The 23217-nt window shown below is 41.5% G+C and overlaps 1 protein-coding gene across 4 annotated transcripts in view; it reads right to left on the minus strand.

Moving 5' to 3' along the window:
- The window catches only part of VEPH1 (ventricular zone expressed PH domain containing 1), a 143106-nt gene that overhangs the window by 13832 nt on the left and 106057 nt on the right, over positions 1 to 23217 (minus strand). For 3 of the 4 annotated variants that reach the window (XM_034782302.1, XM_034782301.1, XM_034782303.1), the window contains exons 11-12: positions 22294 to 22428; positions 13758 to 13875 (exon numbers count right to left, since the gene is read on the minus strand). In XM_034782302.1, coding sequence (XP_034638193.1) covers positions 13758 to 13875; positions 22294 to 22428 — 253 coding nt within the window. Of the gene's footprint in view, positions 1 to 13757; positions 13876 to 22293; positions 22429 to 23217 lie in introns of those variants that run through there. The other variant, XM_034782304.1, reaches the window with a different exon arrangement.

Genomic DNA, 23217 nt, shown 5'->3' on the forward strand with positions numbered 1-23217 from the left:
GGAGAGCGAAGTTCAGTCTTCCCTCGACCACAGACATCCTGTGTCTTCGGGAAAGTTACTTAATCTGTCAGTGCCTTATCTGTTATTTTCCCCAATTTTTGTCTGTTTTGTCTATTTTGGCTGTCTATGTTCAGTACCAAGCACAATGGGTCCCCGATCTTAGCTGAGGTCTCCCAGAACTACTATCCCTTGAATTTACTTCTCCTGGGATTCGAGAGGACATTAGTTTACCATTAGGCTATGTTGCAAAACCTGTCTATTCTTTCAGGCTTTTCCAGAGGAGACAGGTTGGGGTTGAGGAGGTACTGAGAGGAGATGGGGAGTTTTTAATTACTGTTAGTAGACATCAGTTCTTCTGGTTAATATGTTTTTGTGGTTTATCGGTTTTTGTACAACTAGGTGAACTTTTCTAAATTGCAGGGTCACCTTGCCCCATCTCGTTTCTGGCTAGCTGCTGCCTCAGTTTCCCCTCAGTTCCAGGGGCTGATAGCCTGCCCGCACATTCCACCACAGGTAGGCTGCTGGCCTGTGCCTCTCGAACCCAGGAAGGACTCAGTGCCGTGCTCAGAGTCTGCATCGGGCCCAGTTTTATTCTCCAAATGTAAAATCTAGGCAAAACATCAAACACAAAAACAGCTCCTCTACCCACCTTGGGCTACAGCTCCCAGAGGCTTTTCCTCTTTGCCTCTCTGTCCCTCCCAATTCAGGGTTCACTGCAGGAGCCAGTCTCCCTCCTTCCAACTGAGCTTTCTCAGCTCTTTATAGAAAACACTTAATCCCTTCCCAGCTGATAAAAGTACAGGGCCGGCAGGCCTGCAAGCTCCCTGGCCCTTGAAAAGGTAGGGTAGCCTGCAACATGATAAAATAAAGGAATATGTCATTGCCATTGATGTCTCATCATAGGCATTTTGTTGTAGAACTTTTGACCTTCTAGATTGTGATTATATCATTTTGAGACACACAAACTGCTGTGTTATGTTTTGCTGGAGGATAGTGTGTCCCCATTAGAACGTGAAGTTTGGTGTCTAGAAAAGAATAATATCCATGGCATGCTTAATAATGGGGGAAGAGAGGATACCTGACAAGACAAGATGTCAGAAATGCTATGATGAAGTGTCCACATTGAAAAACACATGGCACAATGATATGGATCAGAAACTTAACTGCAGCATCAAGTAGCCAAGTTTAGTGGATGAGTATTAAATAAAAAGGGAAGAAAGGAAAACAAATTGTTTCTATAGTTATATAGTTAATAGAGTGTCATACAGCTACACAATGATTTACAGAGCACAATGAGCACAGTATAAATACCTAGCCACATTGATAGATTTTCAGAGGCTCTTACAAACCTGCCCACTCCTGATCCCATTCAGCTCAATGGTAGTTCTGATATTGATTTCAGTGGTAGCAGGGACAGGTCCTAACTCAAACTCAGGGTATGTCTACAGGAGAGCCGCTATTGTGCCACAGCTACAGTTTTGCATCTGTGCCACCGTAGTGTTGACGCTTCCTGCATTGACAGAAGGGGTTTTCTTGTCAATGCAGTTAATCCACCTCTCTGAGAGGCAATAGCTAAGTCGACAGAAGAATTCTTCCATTGACCTAGCCATGTCTACACTGCATGTTAGGTTGACCTAACTATGGTACTCTGGGTGCAAAGTTTTTCACAGCCCTGAGCAACATAGTTAGGTCAATCTAATTTTTAAGTGTAGACCAGTACTAAGAGGACACAAAGGGCAATAAATTCAGGCACAAGATGATGATGTTGGTGAGATCAACAGTAGATAGACAGGTTTCAAAGCAGCAGCCGTGTTAGTCTGTATCCGCAAAAAGAACAGGAGTACTTGTGGCTAACAAGTACTTAGAGACTAACAAATTTATTTATGCTGAAATAAATTTGTTAGTCTCTAAGGTGCCACAAGTACTCCTTGTCTTTTTAGTAGGTAGACAGTTGATATGCAGTTTCAGACCAAAGTGGATATTTATGGGTAAATTATAAAGTCTCTCAATAGCAGGTTTACACTGGAAATGAAGATACATCTTCAAGAATGTGGTAGTTGGAACCAATCCTACAATCACAGTCCTCATATGCATCTAGAGACAAATCCATTGGCTACATTAATGCCAGTTTCAGCAGACACCATAATGAAGTAGATGCCAGTATGTCTGAGGCCCTGATTAAAAGAGGGGAATTCATAAAGGATAACAATGAAGCATTATTCCAAATATTTTTAAAGTCCTTTCTCTTATTTTCTTAGCAATTAAGTTTCCTAAATATCTATAGGACATAAGGACCTTTCTCATAACCCGCTTGTTGCTACAGTTTGTTCACTTAATGAACTAAATCTCCTTTTTATGATGTCACAGTCACTTTAGAGCCAAATCCTGAAGTCCTAATTTTGTTTTTACTCAGTGTTTACTCCAGCAGAATGCCCAATGAATGTCTAAATCTCCTTTTGTTTACACTGGTGCAAATCAGGACTGACTGTTGAAGTCCATGGAATGACACCAGTGGTGCAAGGGAGCTCAGATTGAGTACATACTCTACAGTGTAAAAACTTCAGGACTTGACCCATCAGTAGCAGAATTTATTTAGTTGATCCAAGAGAAGGTTAATAAGCAACTTGATCACATTCTACGCACACCTACGTGAGGAAGTGATTTCTGATAGTAGATGACTTACTCTGGCAGAAGAAAGCATAACAAGATCCAGTGGTTGGAAGCTGAAGCTAGACAAATTCAGACTAGAAATAAGGCACAATGAGGGTAATTGACCATTGGAACAACTTGGTTAGACATGTGGTGGATTATCCATCACTTGAACCCTTTAAATCAGGACTGGTTTCTTTATAAAATATGCTATAGCTCAAACAGAAGTCAAGGGCTTGATGCAGAAATTATGGGGCGAGGGTGTATCGCCTGTGTTATGCAGGAGATTGGACCAGATGATCATTATTCTTCTGGCCCTTTTGGCCCTAAAATCTATATTTATGGTAATATCTAGGGCAGGGGTCGGCAACCTTTCAGTAGTGGTGTGCCGAGTCTTCATTTATTCACTCTAATTTAAGGTTTTGCGTGCCAGTAACATTTTAATGTTTTTAGAAGGTCTCTTTCTATAGGTCTATAATATATAACTAAACTATTGTTGTATGTAAAGTAAATAAGGTTTTTAAAATGTTTAAGAAGCTTCATTTAAAATTAAATTAAAATGCAGAGCCCCCCGGACTGGTGGCCAGGATCCGGGCAGTGTGAGTGCCAGTGAAAATCAGCTCGCGTGCCGTGTTTGGCACGCATGCCATAGGTTGCCTACCCCTGATCTAGGGTGACCAGATGTCCCGTTTTTATAGGGACAATCCTGTTTTTTTGGAACTTTTTCTTATATAGGCACCTATTACCCCTACCCCCCGTCCCGTTTTTTCACAGTTGCTATCTGGTCACCCTAGTAATATCATGATGTGAACGGTTTAATATATGTGACCTTTTGTTCTAAAACCTAGTGTTTACACACAATGGATTCAAGATACTTAAATATTTAAACATTTACTGAAAAAAATTTCACAGCCTCTGACTCTGGAAAGCCCACAACAATGCTGAAAATGTTTCCCAAACCCAAATGGAAAATTATTTTGCCTAGAACATCAGTTGCCTCCAAAGGACCTGAATATTATAGAGAACTTTTCCAAGTCAATTTAAGCCTGACTGCTATTCCTGAATGTACCTCCACCAGAATTCCTTCCCTTCCCCCATCCAGTAATTGCATTAAACATCTTTTGCGTTACAGAACTGCAGTTCATTGTGCTTTCAGTAGTTTTGGGGACTGAGTGAAAATAATGAATATCAAGATTAATATATAGAGAATATATATAGAAAATCAAATGAGATAAAAACAAAATAATAAAACTCAAATTTTGTAACAGTAAAATATGAAGATGCTTACAAAATTCTACCCCATCATGACCAATAATAAACTCCACTAAACTTAAAAGAGTGCTCTGGAATGTGTTGGTGGTAAGTGGAAGAAGATAACTGCAGCTAACCCATGGGAATATGTATTCACATTCTATCATTGCTCATGCTTTTGTTGAAAACCTGGAAAAGACACATTTCTGAATGCCACTTTCTATAGCTTTCAGACAAGCATTATAGCTTGGCTATTTCAATGTTTAGATAATCTTCACTGCTAGCTAAAGATAAATGCATTCAAGAGAGTTAATAGGCTGAGTGAATTGCTTTTTTGAGAGAAATTGATAAAATGCCCCAGTTTTACCCGAATCATTGCCCATGGGCACTGTGTCTCTTTTGAAGCCCACAGGGATTACTACAATTTCTTTGTAAGCTTCCAGAATCTGGAATGTACTTCAATTCCCTCCTAGGCTATCAAGTGGTTTTTACTGAATGTTTTTTTGTGCAAGATCTTGAGAAGCCAACTGTTAATACAGAGGGTTATGTTGAAACTGGGCTGTTAAGAGCCAGCTTTTTGTAAGAACAGGCATATACTGTATTTACTCACACTTTAATGACTCATAATTGGGGCTGTACAAACACATTTCAAAGAATTTAACTTTGTTTTTTCAGTTATGAGACCAACTGGACACTGAACATTGAAAGAAACACAGATTTTTGCTGTGAATTTCAGGACTGTGGGAATCCTCCTCCCCCTGGCAGAGGGGGAAATTGTAGGGACAGTTTATGATTATTTAATAGCACCCATGCAAAAGCTTGGTTGCCTAATGAAAGCTTTCCAGTGAAAAGAATGCATGTGAAATATACAAACTTACTCAGATATTCACCACTTGGGGCCATCCTCCATGTTGCCTAAGAACTGTTGTGCCTCTCCTCATAATCTTACTATCAAAGATTATGAGGCTTCTAAAAACCACGTTGGCTGCCTCTGAAGAGTGTCACTGATCTGGTGGCCTAAGACAGGATCCAGGCGTAAAGGCATAATCCTTTTTAAATCTTGAGGATAAGCAGCATCTTGCAAAATGGTATCCAATGTAGAACATAGAAAAATTGTAGCAAAACCCAATATTAATACTAAAAAAGGTATGTAAGTTACAATAAACTTGCCATTGAACTCAGAGAAGGCCAGTTCCAGACTAATATAATTACTTTTGGGAAGAAGATAGGGTTGTGAATATTAGGAGACCATCCTACGGGGCCTCATCCAAAACAACAGGAAGTCCAGGGAAGACTCCCTTAACTTCCACAGACCTTGGACCAAGCCCACGGAAGCTCCAATAGCTCTTTGACTGTGTTTTTTTGGACAATGGCGTGGCATGGTATGAAAGCCTCAGTGACATAGATGACCATGTTATGCACATGGGACAAGTCACAGGTTGGGCAGCACATCCCAAATGAGTGCCCTTTACACCACACCACATCATTTCTTCTGTATAGGCTGCATATTTTACAGAAAATATATTTTAAAAACTTTAAAGAGGGTGAGTTTTTTTTTAAATTGTTACTTCTTTATATCCTTCCTTGTAAAACCAAGCTCCTCTAGCACCATGAATTCAATGGTACAGGTCTCAGAGGCAGAGCAAAATTATAGCTACTACATTTTATAAGCCTCTAGAATTCTTAACGTAGCTTTTCCATAAAACATATCTCCATTTAAATTTCAATATCTTGTGATCTACCAGAGCTATAAACCAAGGGCTAAATTCTCAAGCCTTCCTGGAGCCGGGGTGGTGGGTGGTGGTGAGAGGGTATTCAAGTCAGTTATCGCTCCTGGATCTAGGGCTGGCTGGCCTGCATGGAAGTGAGCAGCCGAGGATGGCTCTAACTCATACAAGCGGCATAAGGTTCCTACGGAACCACAAACAAGTGGAGCATAGACATAGCAGAGCTACCACATTGCCTCATCTGTTCTGCCATATCCCCTTCCTGACCACCGCATACGCCTAAGCCAGGCAGAGGTGGGTGTGGCATGGGGTATGCGGTCGTCGGGAAGGGGATATGGCAGAACAGATGAGGCAATGTGGCAGCAATGGAGCAAAACAAGGGGGTAAATCTAGACTTAATGGATGCTGTTGACATTTAATCATAGTCTGTAAATCAAGGAAAGGAAAGGTTACGACGACTGGAAAAATACACAATGCTACTTCTCTCTGCCAGTACAACACAGTGTGATCTCAGAGCCCATGGAAATCAATGAGAGTCTTTCCATCGCTTGTATGTGCTTTGATCAAGTCTTTAGTGAAGGTAGATGCTGCTGAAATAAAGCCTGATAAGACCTGAGATGTGAAATGCCCTCTGGGAAATGCAGCCCTAAAGTATTTGGTATTTGAATGCATTTACAACTGGTTCCAATGGAGATGGCCAACAGAGTTGTTGGGTTTCTCAACAAGATCTTCAAAAAATAGAGGGGATAGTTGGAGAAGATATCAGAGGGTCAACTGGAGTCTCACAAGCAGAAAGGAGACATGGGAGGGATTGAGAGCTGGAAGACTTTTATATAGTCTTGAAAAGGTAGGGGAAGGAACCTCTGAAAGTTCAGGTAAAGAATCAAGCATTTGGAGGCTAATCAAAAGTGGGTGATCTTCCAAACCTTTGGATGTTCACATACTGCTACCTACAGAGCCAGAACCAGAACACAGCAAACAACAATGGAAAATATGACACTAAACAATTAATTAAAGCACAGATCAGCATGTAAAAGAGCTGCAACATATTTGCCTCTATGTGGAATAGAAAGATTAGAACCTCCATGGTAACATTCCATGTGAAGGGCCAGTTAGGCAGGCAGAACTGTTTGGTCTCAATTCATGGATGAGACAATGGTTTTCGGAGGAGGGATTTAGGTTTATTAAGAACTGGGGAACCTTTTGGGAAAGGAGGTGGCTATACAGGAAGGATGGGCTCCACCTAAACCAAAATGGAACCAGATTGCTGGCACATAAAATTAAAAAGGTTGTAGAGAGTTTTTAAACTAAGGGCTTGGGGTAAGCTGACAGATGTGGAGGAGCACACTGTTTGACAGAGACATGCCATAGAACTGCTAATGTAACACTGATTTTTTTAAAAGGCTCCAGAGGCAATCCTGGCAATTACAGGTTCATAAGCCTAACTTCAGTACCAGGCAAATTGGTTGAAATTATAGTAAAGAACAGAATTATCAGACACATAGATGAACATAATATGTTGGAGAAGAATCAACATGGCTTTTATGAAGGGAAATCATGCCTCACCAATCTGTTAGAATTTTAAGAGGGTCAGCAAACACGTGGACAAGGGTGATGCACTTGACATAATGTATTTGGACTTTCAGAATGGCATTGACACAGTCCCTCACCAAAGGCTCTCAAACAAAGTAGGCAGTAATGGGATATGAGGGAAGGTCCTCGCATAGATATGTAACTGGTTAAAAGACAGGAAACAAAGGGTAGGACTAAATAAACAGTTTTCAGAATGGAGAGAGGTAAATAGCAGTGTCCCCCAGGGATCTATAATGCAACTGGTGCTGTTCAGCATATTCATAAATGGAAAAGGGGGGAAACAGGTGGCAAAGTTTGCACACTATACTAAATTATTCAAGATAGTTAAGTCCAGAGCAGATTGTGAAGAGTTACAAAGGGATTTCACAGAACTGGGTGACTCGACAACAAAATAGATGAAATTCAGTTGATAAATGCAAAGCAATGCACACTGGAAAACATAATCCCAACTATACATACAAAACGATGAGGTCTAAATTAGCTGTTATCACTCAGGAAAGCTGTTATCACTTGGAGTCACTGTGGAGAGTTCTCTGAAAACATCTGCTCAATTTGCAGCAGCAGTCAAAAAAACGTAACAGAATGTTAGAAACCATTAGGAAAGTGATAGATAATAAAACAGAAAATATCATAATGCCACTACATAAACCCATGATATGCCAACATCTTAAATACTGCATGCAGTTTTGGTTGCCTCATCTCAAAAAAGATATATTAGAACTGGAAAAAAGTCCAGAGAAGGGCAACAAAAAGGATCAGGGGTATAGAATGGCTTTCTCATGAGGAGGGACTAAGAAGACTGGCACTGTTCACCTTAGAGAAGAGATGACTAAAGGGGGAGATGATAGAGGTCAATAAAATCATGACTGGTGTGGAGAAAGTAACAAGGAAACGTTATTTACCCTTTCACATAACACACGAACCAGGGGTCACCCAATGAATTTAATAGCAATGCACAGTCAACCAGTGGAACCTATCAGGGGATGCTGTGAAGTCCAAAAGTGTATCTGGGTTAAAAAAAGAATTAGATAAATCCATGAAGGATAGATCCGTCAATGGCCATTAACCAAGATGGTCAGGGACGCAACTCCATGCTCTGGATGTCCCTAAATCTTGGACTGCCAAAAGCTGGGACTGGACAACAGAGAATGGATCACTCAATAGTTGCCCTGTTAATTTCCTCTGAAGCATTTGGCACAGGCCACTGTTGAAAGACAGGATACTGGGCTACATGGACCATTGGTCTGATTCAGTATGGCCATTCTTATATTATAAGAAACAAGGGAAATTAAAGCAGGAACAAAAGTAAAGTCCTAGTCTTATGTTAGTACCGCCACTCTGAATCTGGGGATTCAGTCTCTGCCCCCTCTGTCCTGTGCAGGTCCCAGGCCTGCCCTCTCCTCTGAGTCCCAGTCTTCCTGGGCTGGGCAGTCAAAGATTGTTTGCATATGTCTCTTGCTGCCTCCCACCTCTACCCCCTGCAGGTATCTTCTGTATGGCAACCTTCCCTGATCTTTCTGCCAGCAAAGTGCTCCCTCTAGGCAGCTTTCCTGCATCTGATACTGTAGTGCTTCTCCACTGTGGTGTTCGGCCTCTCTGACAGTCACCCTACTCTGTCTGTTTGCAGCTTTTTATTGCAGCCACCACTAACAAACCATTTAGCCACAGCTGAGAGAGTGAGTGCGCTCTTCATTAACTCTTGGGTGCCGTTGCCTTGTGGGATCTATACACCCCAGCAGAGATGCAGGATGAGAGGGAGACCATCAGATAGAAACCTCCCATAGATCCTTTATAATCAGTAGTTTGACACGATCTAATTAAGGTTTTCCTGCTCTAGGGAACTTCTTTTCTACACAAGTAGAAACAGAGTCCTGATATTTGCCTGACAAGCGAAGAGTTAAATTTGTCCAAGGTACCCACAGTTCACATCTTTAGCTGGGAGAGAAAGATAGGGGTAATGATCCAGATAGTGTTTTTCAGAGGGATGGCTGACTAGCGTCTTAACAGAAAAAATGGCCGGATCCAATGGAGTCCTGTGATATCAATTATAGTGTCTTTGACCCTGGACTAGGAATGAAGGCTGGAAGTTAACAGGAGTTAAGAGAGGCATCTTAAAGGACAGGAGGTAGGGAGAGAAAGGAAGGGAATGAGTGGAAGAAAAAGAAAGTTAATGGAGGAAGAAGGAGTGAGGGAGGGAGAGAGTGAACAGACAAATGTGGGTGGCAAAAATGCGAGAGTGGAAAAGGAAATGGCAAAAAAAATGCAGACATTTGGGCCAAAATTTCCAGAAGTGGCCACTGATTTTAGCCAACTCGAAACACCCTAGACATAATTTGCAGAAATGCTGAGCATCTGTAACACCAACAGGCCTTAAGAGGAGGTGAGAGTGCTCAGCACCTCTGAAAAGTCATGCCCCAGGTGTCTACATTAGGTACCCCAAAACAGTGGGCACATTTTAAAGTTTGGAGGGACAAGGAGGTATGTGTGTAATGGCAGGAAAATGATATTCTTCCCTGTAGCCTCATCTCAAAGGCCAGTGTCCCTCCTTGTCTCTCATTGCGGGTGGCTGCATCCCACCCTGTGGAGCTGGGAGGTTATGCTGTTAATTCCAGTTTCCCAATCACTGTTTTTCTCTTTTCATAAAGTAAGAAAGTCTATAATAAGCAGTGCGAGGGCATGTTCCCTCAGGACATTTCAGTACTTTCACAGGCCCCCATCTATCCTGAGAAAAATCAGTTGTTCATTTGAATGTGGTTAATAAGGAAATGGAGTTGCTCTCTCAGGACTGGAAGTCTCCAAAGCAATCTCTCTCTCCACATGGCAAGAAGAGCTGCAATTTATAAGGCAAAGTGAACATTTGAGAATGAGGATTACACTGCTAGGCAGTATGGAATAGCTGCTCCTCCTTGAGAGTATAGAAGGGTTTGAGGAAAGGGTTTGGGTTTCCATGGTTGCCAGATGAGATGAGTGTATAGAATACGGAATGTCTTGAATCTTTTCTAAATCATTCCTTTAATTCCTAATCTCTTTCCCATCAACTCCAGTGTCCAGCTCCTGAATGTCCTTAGACTTCTCGCTTATACCAGTGTAAATCTGAAGTAACTCCACTGATCTCAGTGGAGTTACACCAAGGGAAAACCAGTGCAAATGGGAACAATATCAGGCCTTGGCTTTATCAGCTTTTGAGAATACAAGGAAGAAGCCGCTAAATATATCAGGACACATCATAATCAGGTATTCTCCACACACAAAGCAGCTGTAGGACAGGTAAATTTTCTGCATAATTTTATCATTAAAATATTTTAAAACCTTCTTAGAAAGAAATTTCTCTTTTGTAAAAAGTCAATTGCCTGGCTTGCCCCACTGGGCCAAACTAGAGAGTAGAGGTATGAAAGGAAGAAGAGGTAATGCTAAAAGCACTGACACGCTCCATCCAAAGAAGCATGTTTATTCTGAATGTGTGACAATCTATTTTTTTATTTTACAAAAGAAACAAGGAACTGAGATGCAAAGAGATGTGTTAATGCAATAAATCTCAGGACTTTTAATTCCCAACAGTCAGGGAATGCTTCCTACAGCAACCACAGCTTGGACACATGCATTCGTATGGGAGAATGCATGGTCTAGTGGTTGAGACATAAACCAGATGACAAAAAAATCTGAGTTCTGTTCCCCGTTCTGTGACTTGGAACAAGTCACTTCATCTCTCTGGGGCTTGGCTTCTCTTCTACCCACCCCCCTTCTGTAAAAAAGAGAAGAATACCTACCTTGGAAGGGCATTGCAAGACTTAAATATCTAATGTCCATCAGTACTGTGAAATCCTGAGATGAAAGATACCATAGAAGTGCAAATGATTGTCTTGATTATTGTTATAAACCATATATTAGGGCATTCGAATTAATACCATCTATATATAGAATATTCATAGAAAAAACTACATATGTACTAGGGGGCTGTGCTATAACTGTTGTGGGTATCATTATTTTAAAATCCTTGAGTGTTGTGTATTTAACGTCTCAAGATACATAGAATTTGAATTTCATGCATGTTGTGCATGTAAAATTTTATTTAAATCATAATGTTGTATTAGCTGATTTGTATGTAATGTTGTATTAAGCATTTGCGGGTTAATAGTTTAGAACTGCTCCATTTCCAGGACTGAGATTCCAGCAATCTATAAAATAATACTTTTGAGTTCTATAGCTAATGCCTTTGCATGTTGTATTTATGGCAGCAGGAAATGAGCAAAGAAAAACTTGAACACAGTGAGGATTCTAATGTCAAACATTTTGATTCACTATGTTCAAACCTACATCTGGTAGTGTTTGAATTTTTACCAGTCTATTTCCTCTGCCTGAGAATTATCTACTTTTAAACAACAACAAAAAGAGAAACCTAATATGCCAACCTATTTGCTTCAAAAGTTCTAAAGAAACACTTCATATCCTTACTTTCAGGCATTTCTTCCTAAAGACTCTCAGAGCCAGGCACAATGTAACATTTTTGCACTCAAGATGTTAGTGATCTGTTCAAGTACTCTGAATTCAGACTCTTAAGTGCCTCTTATTGTTGCTAAAATATGGTCCTTATTTTGTCACACTCTCAATTTATTAATCTGAGTCGGGGTTACCATATTTGAACATTGAAAAAAGAGGACACTCTAGGGCCCACTGGCCCTGCCCCAACTCCGCCCCTTCCCCGCCCCCATTCCAACCCCTTCCCCAAAGTCCCTGCCCCAACTCTGCCCCCTCCCTGCCCCATTGGACCCCTTCCCCAAATCCCCGCCCCGACCCCGCCTCCTCCCCTTAGCACGCCACATTCCCCTTCCTTTCCCCTCCCTCCCAGCCACCCGAAACAACAGCCTCCTCCCCAGGCTCCAACTTTCCTGGCTCCCGCCGCTCTCCAGCCCGTGCGCTTCCCCTGCACAGCAGCAGCTGGAGCAGGGGAGGGCAGGAAGTTGCTTCAGGCTCTGGGCCTGCCCCCGAGCTCAGGGGGGCCTCCACCCCACTCCCAGTTGGACCCAGTGAGGCTGCAGCAGCTCAGGCCGGGCGGCTGTGGGAGGCGCTGCAGTGCGGGCCCTTCCCGGGGGGGTGGAGCTCGGGCTCCCGGGAGCTGCCGCTGCGCGCTGAGAAACTTTCCCCTGTGCCGGGATCCTCCCCCTGGGCAGCGGCTCCGCAGGGACAGGAGTGGGAGGCAGCTCCGGCTGCATGGACCGCTGGCGGGGCGGCTCCTTGCACGGCCAGGGGGGAGGGGGGGACTGAGGCTCTGCCAGAGCCGCGGGGGATGCTCGGAGCAGTAAGGGGATGGAGCAGGCTCTGTCACTTTGTGGTGATGGCACATACGCAGTTAGGTCAGCACTAGGATCTATGTGAGGCTCAAACTTGCTCAGTGAGGTGAGCAAGTTTGGATATTTTACCTGCTACAATTGAAGAAGTCTCTACTGAGCATGTGTGAACTGTGATTTTTCAAAGGCTTATAACTTGGCCAAATTTGGGCAGATGTTCACAATGATTGCAAAACGGTGTTAGAATGGGAAATGTCAGGCGACCTTAGTAACAGGCAGTGCTACCAGCTCTACTTATAATGATACCAAATATAGTAGGCAATTTGACACACCTATATTTTTTACCTGTACAAACATTTTCATCACTGAATTGTTAAACAGCCTGTTCCCAGAAAAAGTGTGCCAGGAATTTGATCACATTAAAACTAATAATTCTGAGTCAAATTTAAGCCACTTCTTCCAGGGATGTGTACTCATACAAAGAGACATCAATTGAAGGGCAACTGTTGCATCCCTTCTAGGCTCCCTAAACACCTGCAGCAAGGACATTCTCAGCTGGAACCTGTGGCCTGGGCCAGCATGGACTTTTACATTCATATTCCCGTATCTGGCCACTCCATGTCTGCAGATTACTCCTGCTGCACAAGGTGACTGTAGGACAGGTCAGTATACATGTCCACATTCACTCTGGGTTTACAACCCCACTTCCAACACACAGCTAATAAAGTTCAAATTTAATCCTGTGTCTCTTCAGAAATATTGGAAAGAGAGATAAGGGAAGGGAAGAACTTTGCTGATGAGCTCCAATTAAAAGGGAGAACTTGTCTGCCCTCTTCTTCAGAGTTTGCTGCAGTATTTCCCTTCTAACAGCCTCCCTCTCATAGGCCATGTCTACACAGGGACATGCAGAAAAGTTAAGGTGAATAATCAAAAGTGTGAAGTCAATGCACATAAATTAAATTATGTTATGCCCACTCCCCATAATTTCATTCAGGAGTAGGTGGTCTTTAGGTAACTGCAACTTCATCATCCAAGGATCTGACTAAACTTTCCTGAGTGTCCCTGTATAGAAAAGTCCAACAATGCCATGGCTAGATCTTCTCCTCTGTTGTTACTGCTACATAAGATGTAGGAATCATGTTACTTTTGGAGACTTGAAGTCTACACTGCATTATCCAGCCAGGTAACGTAGTCTGCCAGAAACGGAACCCTACTACTTGTTGCATGGAAGTAGTGAATGAAGATCCCTTACCTGTTGCCTTTTCCGGATTATTGCACATGAAACACTGCCATGTTCCTGCTTCCTCACTGTATCCAAATAAATCAAAGAACCTCACTTCTTCCAGATGCATCTGAACATGGTCCAGATCCTAGGACAGTAATAAAAAATTCACAGTATGAATGATCCAATTGCCCCATAATTTATTACTTGTAAAATGAAATCATAAGGGTCAGTGCTTCCACCTGATAAAAACTAGAGCTGTGAGTTTATAAATAGCACCTGGTGAGCATTGAGCTTTGAAGGGTTAAGATCTAGTAGAGTCCCTTCTTTCTTATGTTTTGTGGCAGCAAACACCCAGTCTGGGTGGATCTATTAAAAACAGGGTGTTTCTTTTCTCTCAACAAAAGCAGCTGAAGTTGCAACTCTTCAGAAGGTAGGATTTGGGGAGGTTTTGATACTCCTCCGTTCTTGCCAGCTGTGCTCTGGCCACTACCGCCTGCCATAGCTTCCCTCCAGCAGCAACTTCTTTACTACTTTCAGCCTCTCTCCAGTGCTTTTTTTTTTTTTTTTTTTTGGGTGACCCACTAGGCTCCAATGATCTCTAGTGACACTACATCGCTGGGAATTTCCTCCCTTTTAAATGGATATGAGGCCACAGAGGGTTAATCACTGAATGGTGGGTTGGGGCCCACGCTTCTTTAAAAGACAGATGAGAGGGTCTTTTTTGCCAGAACTCAAACCGCTGGTGAGCAGCACTGATATTATGAGGTTTAGTTCCAAAACTGCAGTAACAGGTTAAATGAAGCTCATACAAACTGTTTTCCTAACAAACCTTAAAAGGAGCTACTATCCCAGCTGTGGATTGCTGGACCACAGCAGCTTTCTAGACTTGCCTTATCTCCTGGCCATGTCTCTAGAGCCAAAGGGAAAAGAGGAGCCAGCTTAGGGTGATGTCCTGATTTTATAGGGACAGTCCCAATATTTGGGGCTTTTTCTTATATTGGCTCCTATTAACCCCCCACCCCCATCTCGATTTTTCACACTTGCTGTCTGGTCACCCTAAGCCAGCTACATCAGCTCTATGTCATTCAGGGACTCCTCCAGTTGGGGGAATCCCCAGTTGGCTGAAGTCCCTGGCTCTAAAGGTTCTTTGTGCTGGCAGACAGAGGAAAGGGGTTGTATTGCGGGGGGAAATTTGGCCCCTTGTTTTCACAACTAGGGACTCTCCTGTACTTCTAATATGGAGATAGAAATGTTTGAATATTCTCTCCCTCCATTAAAGACCTCATCTCAACCAACTGCTGAGTTTGAAACAGACACATGCACAAATACCAGCACAGGGACATCTGCCAAAACACACAGGGAGAGATGGCAGTCAAAGAAGCACATCAGAAAAATCTGCTAATTATAAACATTTAATTTCCATCAGCGGAAACAGGACAAAGAAAGATTTTTCTCTGTCCAAAAGGAGCTGGAACATAAATGTGTTTCCCAGCACACCAAGAACTAAGGACTGAAAAGCTGCATCTTAAAAAGTTTTTAAATCATTTTGTCTAATGGAGGAAATATCTATATAAGGCCTATAGAAGCAAGAGGGTCTTCCTGTCTTCTACTGATTTCTGGCCTGGCCTGGCCTAACATGCCAGCTCCCACTGGACTACATGAGGGATACATTCCTCCTCCCCCAGTTTGGAACCCTTTTGGCTCTGAAATAGTTTCTTTGATATGGGGACTGTACTCAAGCATACCTGAGGTTTGGCGTAACCAGGCTGTCCATGTCTAAGGTGCTTTCTTTCCTGGTGCTTGAGCACTGATTCACTGAAAATGGCCAGTAAAACTTGACTACTTTGCTCACTGACTGCCCTTCCCATACCAGTAGGACTAACTCTCCTTCTACAGGGGAACCCTCTCCATTCACAGGATTCAGCAGGCTGCTTTGCTCTGAAATTGGAGAGCTTTCTCTACACTGACCATACTTATTCAGCTGACTTGTCAATGGCAGGATAGCTGGTAACTACTTAGGCAGGAGTAGCTACTTACCTCAGGTTTTTCAGAGGGAGGCTCAGGTACCATGACCTGAGGCAACAGAGCATAAGCAGGATGGTGTCAGAGAACCAAACAGAATAGGACGTGCCCAGCTAGCTTCTGGAAGTTTCCTTGGCCTTTGGTCCCTTGTATCAGTGAAGGAATAGCTTCCAAGAAGGGGACCTGAGCAAAGTACTGGGCAGTGAAGTGCCCTGGGATGTGTGGTTCTCTCTGCCCTGGTGTGGTGTGTATTCCCTGCCATAGTCTATCACTGGAAAGCTGGGCACAAGAGTGGTGATGCTGCCTCCAGTGTGTCCCCAGGGTCTTCCATGAATGACACATTGTGAAGAGATGAGTTGATAATGTCAGGGTTGAAAGGAAAAACATCTAGAGAGCAGGTGCCTTCTCTATGCTTTTAAAAGCACCTCTTGGGTGGCTAGAGTGCATTGGCTATGGTGCCAGGGGATGGGGAAAAGGCTCAAGAAAAGTCTGTGTGGCAATCGGCAGTTGCTTGAAATACACCATCTTGTGAGGTGGGAGGTAGTCAAACTTTTGGGGCAAGAGATTTCCCTGTCCCTCACCTGCATCATCTGGAAGGTGTAAGGCGACTACTCAGTTGTGAAAATGGGGCATTATTTCTTGATGGATAAAGTGATTTATCAAGTGCAGAAATTGAATAAATGGAAATGACAATTGCTTAAAAATGTTATTTATTTTCTTGCAAAACTACTCAGCAAATAAATCTGAAGGAATCGTGTAAGGTTCATAAAATAGCTGCTCCATCACTCTTCTGACAAATGATGGCATGAGTCAACACAATGGATTTTGCAATGAGTATAAAACTGGTTCTGTTTTTTATAATGTAGCCTATGTTCTCCGATAAAGAACTGTGAAGCAACTGACCGGAAATCTATGAGGGTATACATCTGGAAATACTTTATTTCTGGCAAATTTTAAACTGCGTTGTATAAATATTTTTTGTGGCATGAACATACAGTATGTTGCTACATAAGATTCTTTGTGTGATGCTAGGTATTTATGATAGTGAGTTGGCTGCACATATTGGCCCAAAATCTGCAGTCAATCACCATGATGCAAATCTGAAGCAATTCTACTGGAGTCAATATTCTGCTTTCAAGTATACCAGCTAGAAGAGGAATAATATTCCTAGCTACTAATATTTTTTCACATGTTTTATTTTTTCACATAATATTTTAATTATTCACATGTTTTTCATTTTTCAGTGACATTGTAAACAGGAAACTTACTGAGCATAAGTGTACATTTAAGACTGAGAAACAAATAGTTGTGAAATCTGAGCATCTCCTTCATTCCTAATGTCTTGATGTTGTATACTCTACATGCACAACAATTTAGGCATTGTCAAAAGTTAATCTGGTTATTTTAAAATGTTAATTTCAACAACTGTAAATCTCACAAAACAAAAGTAATTCAAACATAATAACAAAACAGAAAATAAAGAAATGAATACATTGGTATCACAGTGACATTTATTTATTTCGTTTTATTTAGATTTAATAAAAAAAGACCCCTACCTAGGCTTCAGGCTCCCTAAGACTTCATTAATATCACAATAAAATGCCAGTAACATTAACCATTTCAACAGGAATTTAAAGGCTTTTACTCCTAGAATGCCCTAAATTCACTTTTCAAGACAAGGTTTTAGTTCATCCATATCTGTGACTGACGCATCTCTATGTGCCACATTGTGTCTAAGTGATGAACTGAGTGCATTGGAAGCATGGCATCTGGCTCTGCTTTCACTTACATCACTTTACCCCAGAGAACCTTCACTGGCTTCAGAGGAGTTATTGGTTTGCCCATTCAAAACACTGAACTAGAGACAGTGTTTTAAAGCGCTGAAAGCAGCAGCAGCCACATGATACAGAGTGTTCTCTGAATTGCTTCCAGCAAGTTGCTCCAAGATGATGCTTTCCTGGTTTTAGTGGGCGAATGGTGTTATTAACTTGCCGCCAAACCAAACAAGTGAGCAAGCCAGCTGGGCACCCCTGAAGAGCCCAGGGAAGAGAGTAGGCCAACTGGCTGTTCTTGAAGATGCAGATTGTGAAATAAAAGGCAAATGGATCTCTCATCCACCTCTAGAACACAATGCAAGATATTTGCCCTTCCTATGAATTGGTGGGTATTGTTATTTGTAGAGACTTGCTCACATTTCTGCAGGTGATATCATCTGTGATTATTATTTGTGCAACAGCCTAGCATCATGCAAAGATCTTAGAGCACTTCACAAACATCAAGCCTTAATACCCTTTTTGCAGGTGGGGAAACTGAGGCACAGAGTGTTTCAGTCACTTGCCCCACATCACATAAATAAACCACTCTCAGAGCCAAGATTAGAAAAAACCCAGGTCTTGTGGCTCCCCACCCTATACTTTATCCAACAGACAACACTACTGCTAAGGAATTATTTTTCCAAACAATATTTATTTTAGTGTGTTAAGAAAAGAGCATGTTATCAAAAACCTAAAATTGTTCACTGCACCCAGTTAACTGATCACAAAGGATTAGTGTGCCAATAAAGAGAAGAACTGGATTTCTCTTTGGCATTCTTGTATCACAATGAAAGAGTGCAATGCATGCACGTATACACAGCAAAAAAGATACTTAGAGCATTAGTGTCTGTTGATTGCATTCCCAACTGATCCTACTATAAAGCAAACAGTTATTAAACACAGCTACTCACCTAATCTCTCTTTCATAGCTAGACATATATTCTGAACGATTCTGCAGAGATTGCCATGTCTCCAGACTTCAGAAGTAATGGCAACTTACTGAGGGATAGGGTGAATAAGGTCTTATTTCACCTACCTACTGATTACTTGCAAAAATATTTCAAAATGCTACTGGAATTTGTTAGAGGACAGTGCAGCCTGCTTTCTCCCAGGAAGAGAGTGGTTTCTTTAACCATTTTTAGAAACCCAGAGTTTCTGAATTTCCTAAGCTGATGTAGAACATGTGTCTGTGACGGAATGTACAGTATGGTGCTGGAATTGCCATGTTTGATTATATTTCGATAGACCCATAAACAGAAAAGAAAAAAGGTAAGGAAACTTTTCCCCCTGAAATTTGTGATGAAATAAAACTGCAAGGGTGTCTGTATGTGTGGTGGGGGGAAAGCAGGATATTTTGTTTTTAAATGTACTTTTCCATGTTAGAAAGACACTTAAAAGAAATGCTATCTGCAGAAATTGGATGGGCCAGCTCCCCAACTATTATAAACCACCAGACCTCCATTCATTTACACCAGCTGAAAATCTGGCCTAAAATGCTGATCTGTTACCAGAATATTCAAAGGTAGTGCTAGAAAGCTTACATGACTAAGCATTTCATCCTGTCCCTTGGTAAACCCAAGTGCCTAAGAGTTTAGTTAGTTAAGAATTCTAACCCACAATTGCTTTTAAGAAAGTTATGGAATCCTTCTGCACAAGGTGCTTAAGCGTTCTCAGCTTCCACTATAGTCACTGAGGGTTGAGAGTATGTCGTGTCTTGGACCTATACACAGTATAAGGCAAATTTTCCAACTGAAGCAAACTTTTCTGAAAAAGCAAAAGCTTTCAGGAGAATATATATATGTGTGTGTGTGTGTGTGTAGTCACACATTTGCACTTCTTATAGCCACTCCTGGTCATGTTTGAGAGACATTGAAAAAACTGCATTGGGCCAACAGCATTACACCGGACTCTAGCTAGTCTTCTTGGTCTCTGAATTTCACAAGAAATAAAAAGAAATCTACTAAACAATAGGTCCAGATCCTGCTTTCAGAAAGGTCAGTGGGAATTTTGCCAATGAAATCAATGAGTTTTTTGATAGGAGCAATAGCAGGCCCTATATTAGTAAGCAAACCAAAAACAAAGAAAGTGAAACCAGCCAAATGCTGCACAGCATTTTTAAAATCTCAAGAAAGTCTTTAATGTGTTGCATCTACTTGATTGTTATCCAGCATCCTGATAACAGTGTGTAATTCTACAACTTGTTGAGTTTCCAAAGTTCCATTTTCTAGTTGGTTGGGATCAGTGTTTTAATTTTACAGTTTCTTGATGTACTGTCCCATTAATTTGGGAATACAGTTAACCAAGAAAGTACTCTTACAAAAAAGGAATGATGAAATAACCCCCAAAGGATTAAGAGTAATAGAATTATGCAACAAATACTCTGGAGACTAACAGTTTGCTGGATGTGATTGTTAGCGTCCTGATGTGGCTCATTGGCCCACTGGCCCTATTTAAGCCAGCAGCAGGAACAGGAAGCTGTCTAAACAACTGGGCTCTGGCTCCAGCTCCGGCTCCTGGATTTCCTGGTCTCCCACCCCAGCTTGACATTTGGCATTTGCCTTGCTGTTCCAGACCTCCTATGTGTTTCCTGCTTCTTACCCCCTGGTATCCTGACCTGGCCTCACTCTGGTTCCTGACTCATGGTTCTGATCTCCAGTTTGTCTCTTGGTTCTGATCTCCAGATATCCTGTCTCGTGATTGAACGCTGGCTTTGACTACTAGGTCGGCTGCCATTAACCTTGGTGTGACACTCTCTGAGCATTGTGGGCTCATGGTATATAAGTGTGGACAGGAATTTGGGAGAGGGAACAATATGGAGCTAGTGGCCAGTCCCCATATGGAAAGGAGATGCACCAGCCATGGGGGCTACTGCAGCTGGCCATGAAGTGGTTCTACTGTAAACACCACTAGACTCTATGAATCTGCCCAGTGCACAGCCCAGTTCTTCAGATTGCATGCTGAGGTTCAATTTGTTCCTATATATGCAGTCATAAGTACCTTCGCATCACTTCAGTTGATAGATCTCCTAGTTCATAGTACTGTGCAGGTTACTCCATTCTCAGCAAATGAGCTATTACAAGCTTTATTCTAAGTTAAACAAAGAACAGCTTTATGATTTTGGAAGAAACAGCTTGGATCTAGTTTTATCTAATTTTGAATTTAAAAAATCTGTATGTACATGTGTATGATATGCACGTACTTGTATATGTTGCATCTGGATAGGTCAGACAACACGATCACCTTATGTTTCAGAAGATGTTTCCATTAATAACTCCTATTTTCAACTGTCATCACTTTAGTAAAATAATACTTTCAGGCAGACATTTTCCATTCTTAGTCTCAGCCTGAGAAAGAATATTTTAAAACCACATCTGACAATTTAGTTCATCCAATTTTAGCTGAGATGTAAAAAAAAAAAATTGTACATGTTGAAGAATATTTCTGCACTTAGCTCAAATACGTCTTTGTTTTATAATCCTCTACTGGTCTTTTCCATGAAGTCTGATTAATAGCTTTGAAACAGTTTTCTCTACAATTTCTGAAACAGTAAATAGCTTTTAAACTTGACAGATGGTAAGAATGGAGTGTGTAAAAATCATCATTTTCATAGCATCCAAGGCATTGTGCAGAATTGTGTGAATTTCCACAGGGCAGCTAAACAGTCCATCATGGCAGCTATTCTGACTCTAGCCTTTAAAATTATGTATGTAAATAGGAAAAAATACCTACATGTACCATCACCGGTTTTCATTCACTTCACTAGCAACTCCCATGAAGCATATGTGAGGGCTTAGGTAAACCTGGAGACATTTCAAAGTACAATAAAAATGACACATTTATGGATCCACTACAGAGCTCAGAAATAAAAATTCCTGCTGAGCACTGGTCAACGCCCTTACAAGCTGGGTGTGGTTTATGTAAGAGAGAGGACCCTACATCATGAATAAGCCATAGATTGCCATATGAAAAAACTGGCTGAAGAGGACTTGGAAAGGTAATGAGTGAAAATACCTAGAAGAAACCAGAGCTATACAGCACTGAAGGCAAAAGAAATTTAGTGACATAAAAATTATTCAGTGCATAAAGAAGCTTCCTTTCAACACACACACACAAATATACACAGAGCAAAAGAGGGTGGAAACAGGTTGAAATTTACCAATGACGAAAGCAGTAGTTCTCAAACATTTTCCTAATTCAGATCACCTCTTAATAGAGAGATGGAAAGTGAATGGGACTTCTGTTCCTAAGGCACTCTTGAAAATCCCACCTGTGTCCACAAACCACTTCCCATCCTGTTCTCAGTGTCATGGGCCACCTCCTCTCCCAAGAGCAAAAGCTTAGCATCTTTTTGGCAACACAGCAATTGCCCACATGGAAAAGTAATATAAAAAAAAATGGTGTCCTTTTAGTTTATTTTAATGTGATTCAGTAGTTAGAAATAAGAAGCAGAGGCCACCTGGACTTGATCCTGCTTTGACTTAAGTCAGCCTCAAAATTTCTATTGACTTCTTTGGAAGCAGGATTGGGCCCCATGTTTAATTGCTAAGATATTTATGATTTGTTGATATATGTGCACACACATGTGCATGTGTGTAAGAGGTTTGCTTTCCAGTAGTTAACCACAGTATGGAGCCATCACATCTATTGCAAAGATCCATGTAGACCAGTTCTAAAGGTTGGTATAAAATCACTTCCCCATCCCGCCACCCCAAGGAATAAATGTTTACCTTCTGGTGTGGAAATGTAGATTGAATCATCGCAGTTTCAAAACCATGTGTTCCCTTCAGCTGTGTCTTCTCCCACAGGGTTTTAAGGACTTGCACAGAGTTACTTTGTATGGACAAGGGTTCTGGAAACAAGTTCTGGAGAAAATATTTGAAAAGAAAATTTCAATCTGAGTCTTCAAAAATCGTATTGCTGTTATTTCAGAATGATACAACTACACAAAGTAATTGCTGTCCTTGTTGCATCTTATATCAAGAGCAGAATGTCTGACACTGACATTTAAAAAAAAATTCAGTGCAGTTAAGATTGATTCGTATCAATGCAAAGTATATAAATCTCTGAAACTAAATAATTCCTGTATACTCCATTAGTTCTTCTGAGACTATTTCTATGCACAACACCTGATTTCACAGGCACTTGATTCATTACATTTTACATATAAGCTAGTACTACTATATACCTACAACATACCACTACTACCCTATGTGCGCACCCACATAACACTAGTATATAGTAGTGCTGGTAGTGGAGAGAGCACTGGACTCAGAAGACCTGGGTTCTATTGCTGCCTCTACTACTAACCTATAGACCATGGGCAAGTCACTTCACCTCCCTGTGCCTCAGTAAAGTCGTGTTAATGATGCTGACCAACTCTGTAAAGTGCTATGAGATCTAATGTTGAAAAGTGGTATATATGAACTAGCTATTAGTAGCAGTACCAGCACTCTTATATACTAGTATTCTCTCTTTTGGTAAAAGACTGGGGATGCGTACATTGAAAGCCAGTACAGAGAGAAAATTAATTTCTCATCTCAGTCTCCTTTCTCAGCAAGACCTAGTCTTACCCCTCCAGATTCCCCATCCCAATCTCACAGCCCCATCATGCTAATTTCTCCCCCTACACTCCCAACTCCTTGTCTCCAGCC

This window comes from Trachemys scripta, chromosome 9 (assembly GCF_013100865.1).
Source record: "Trachemys scripta elegans isolate TJP31775 chromosome 9, CAS_Tse_1.0, whole genome shotgun sequence".
Lineage (NCBI taxonomy): Eukaryota > Metazoa > Chordata > Testudines > Emydidae > Trachemys > Trachemys scripta.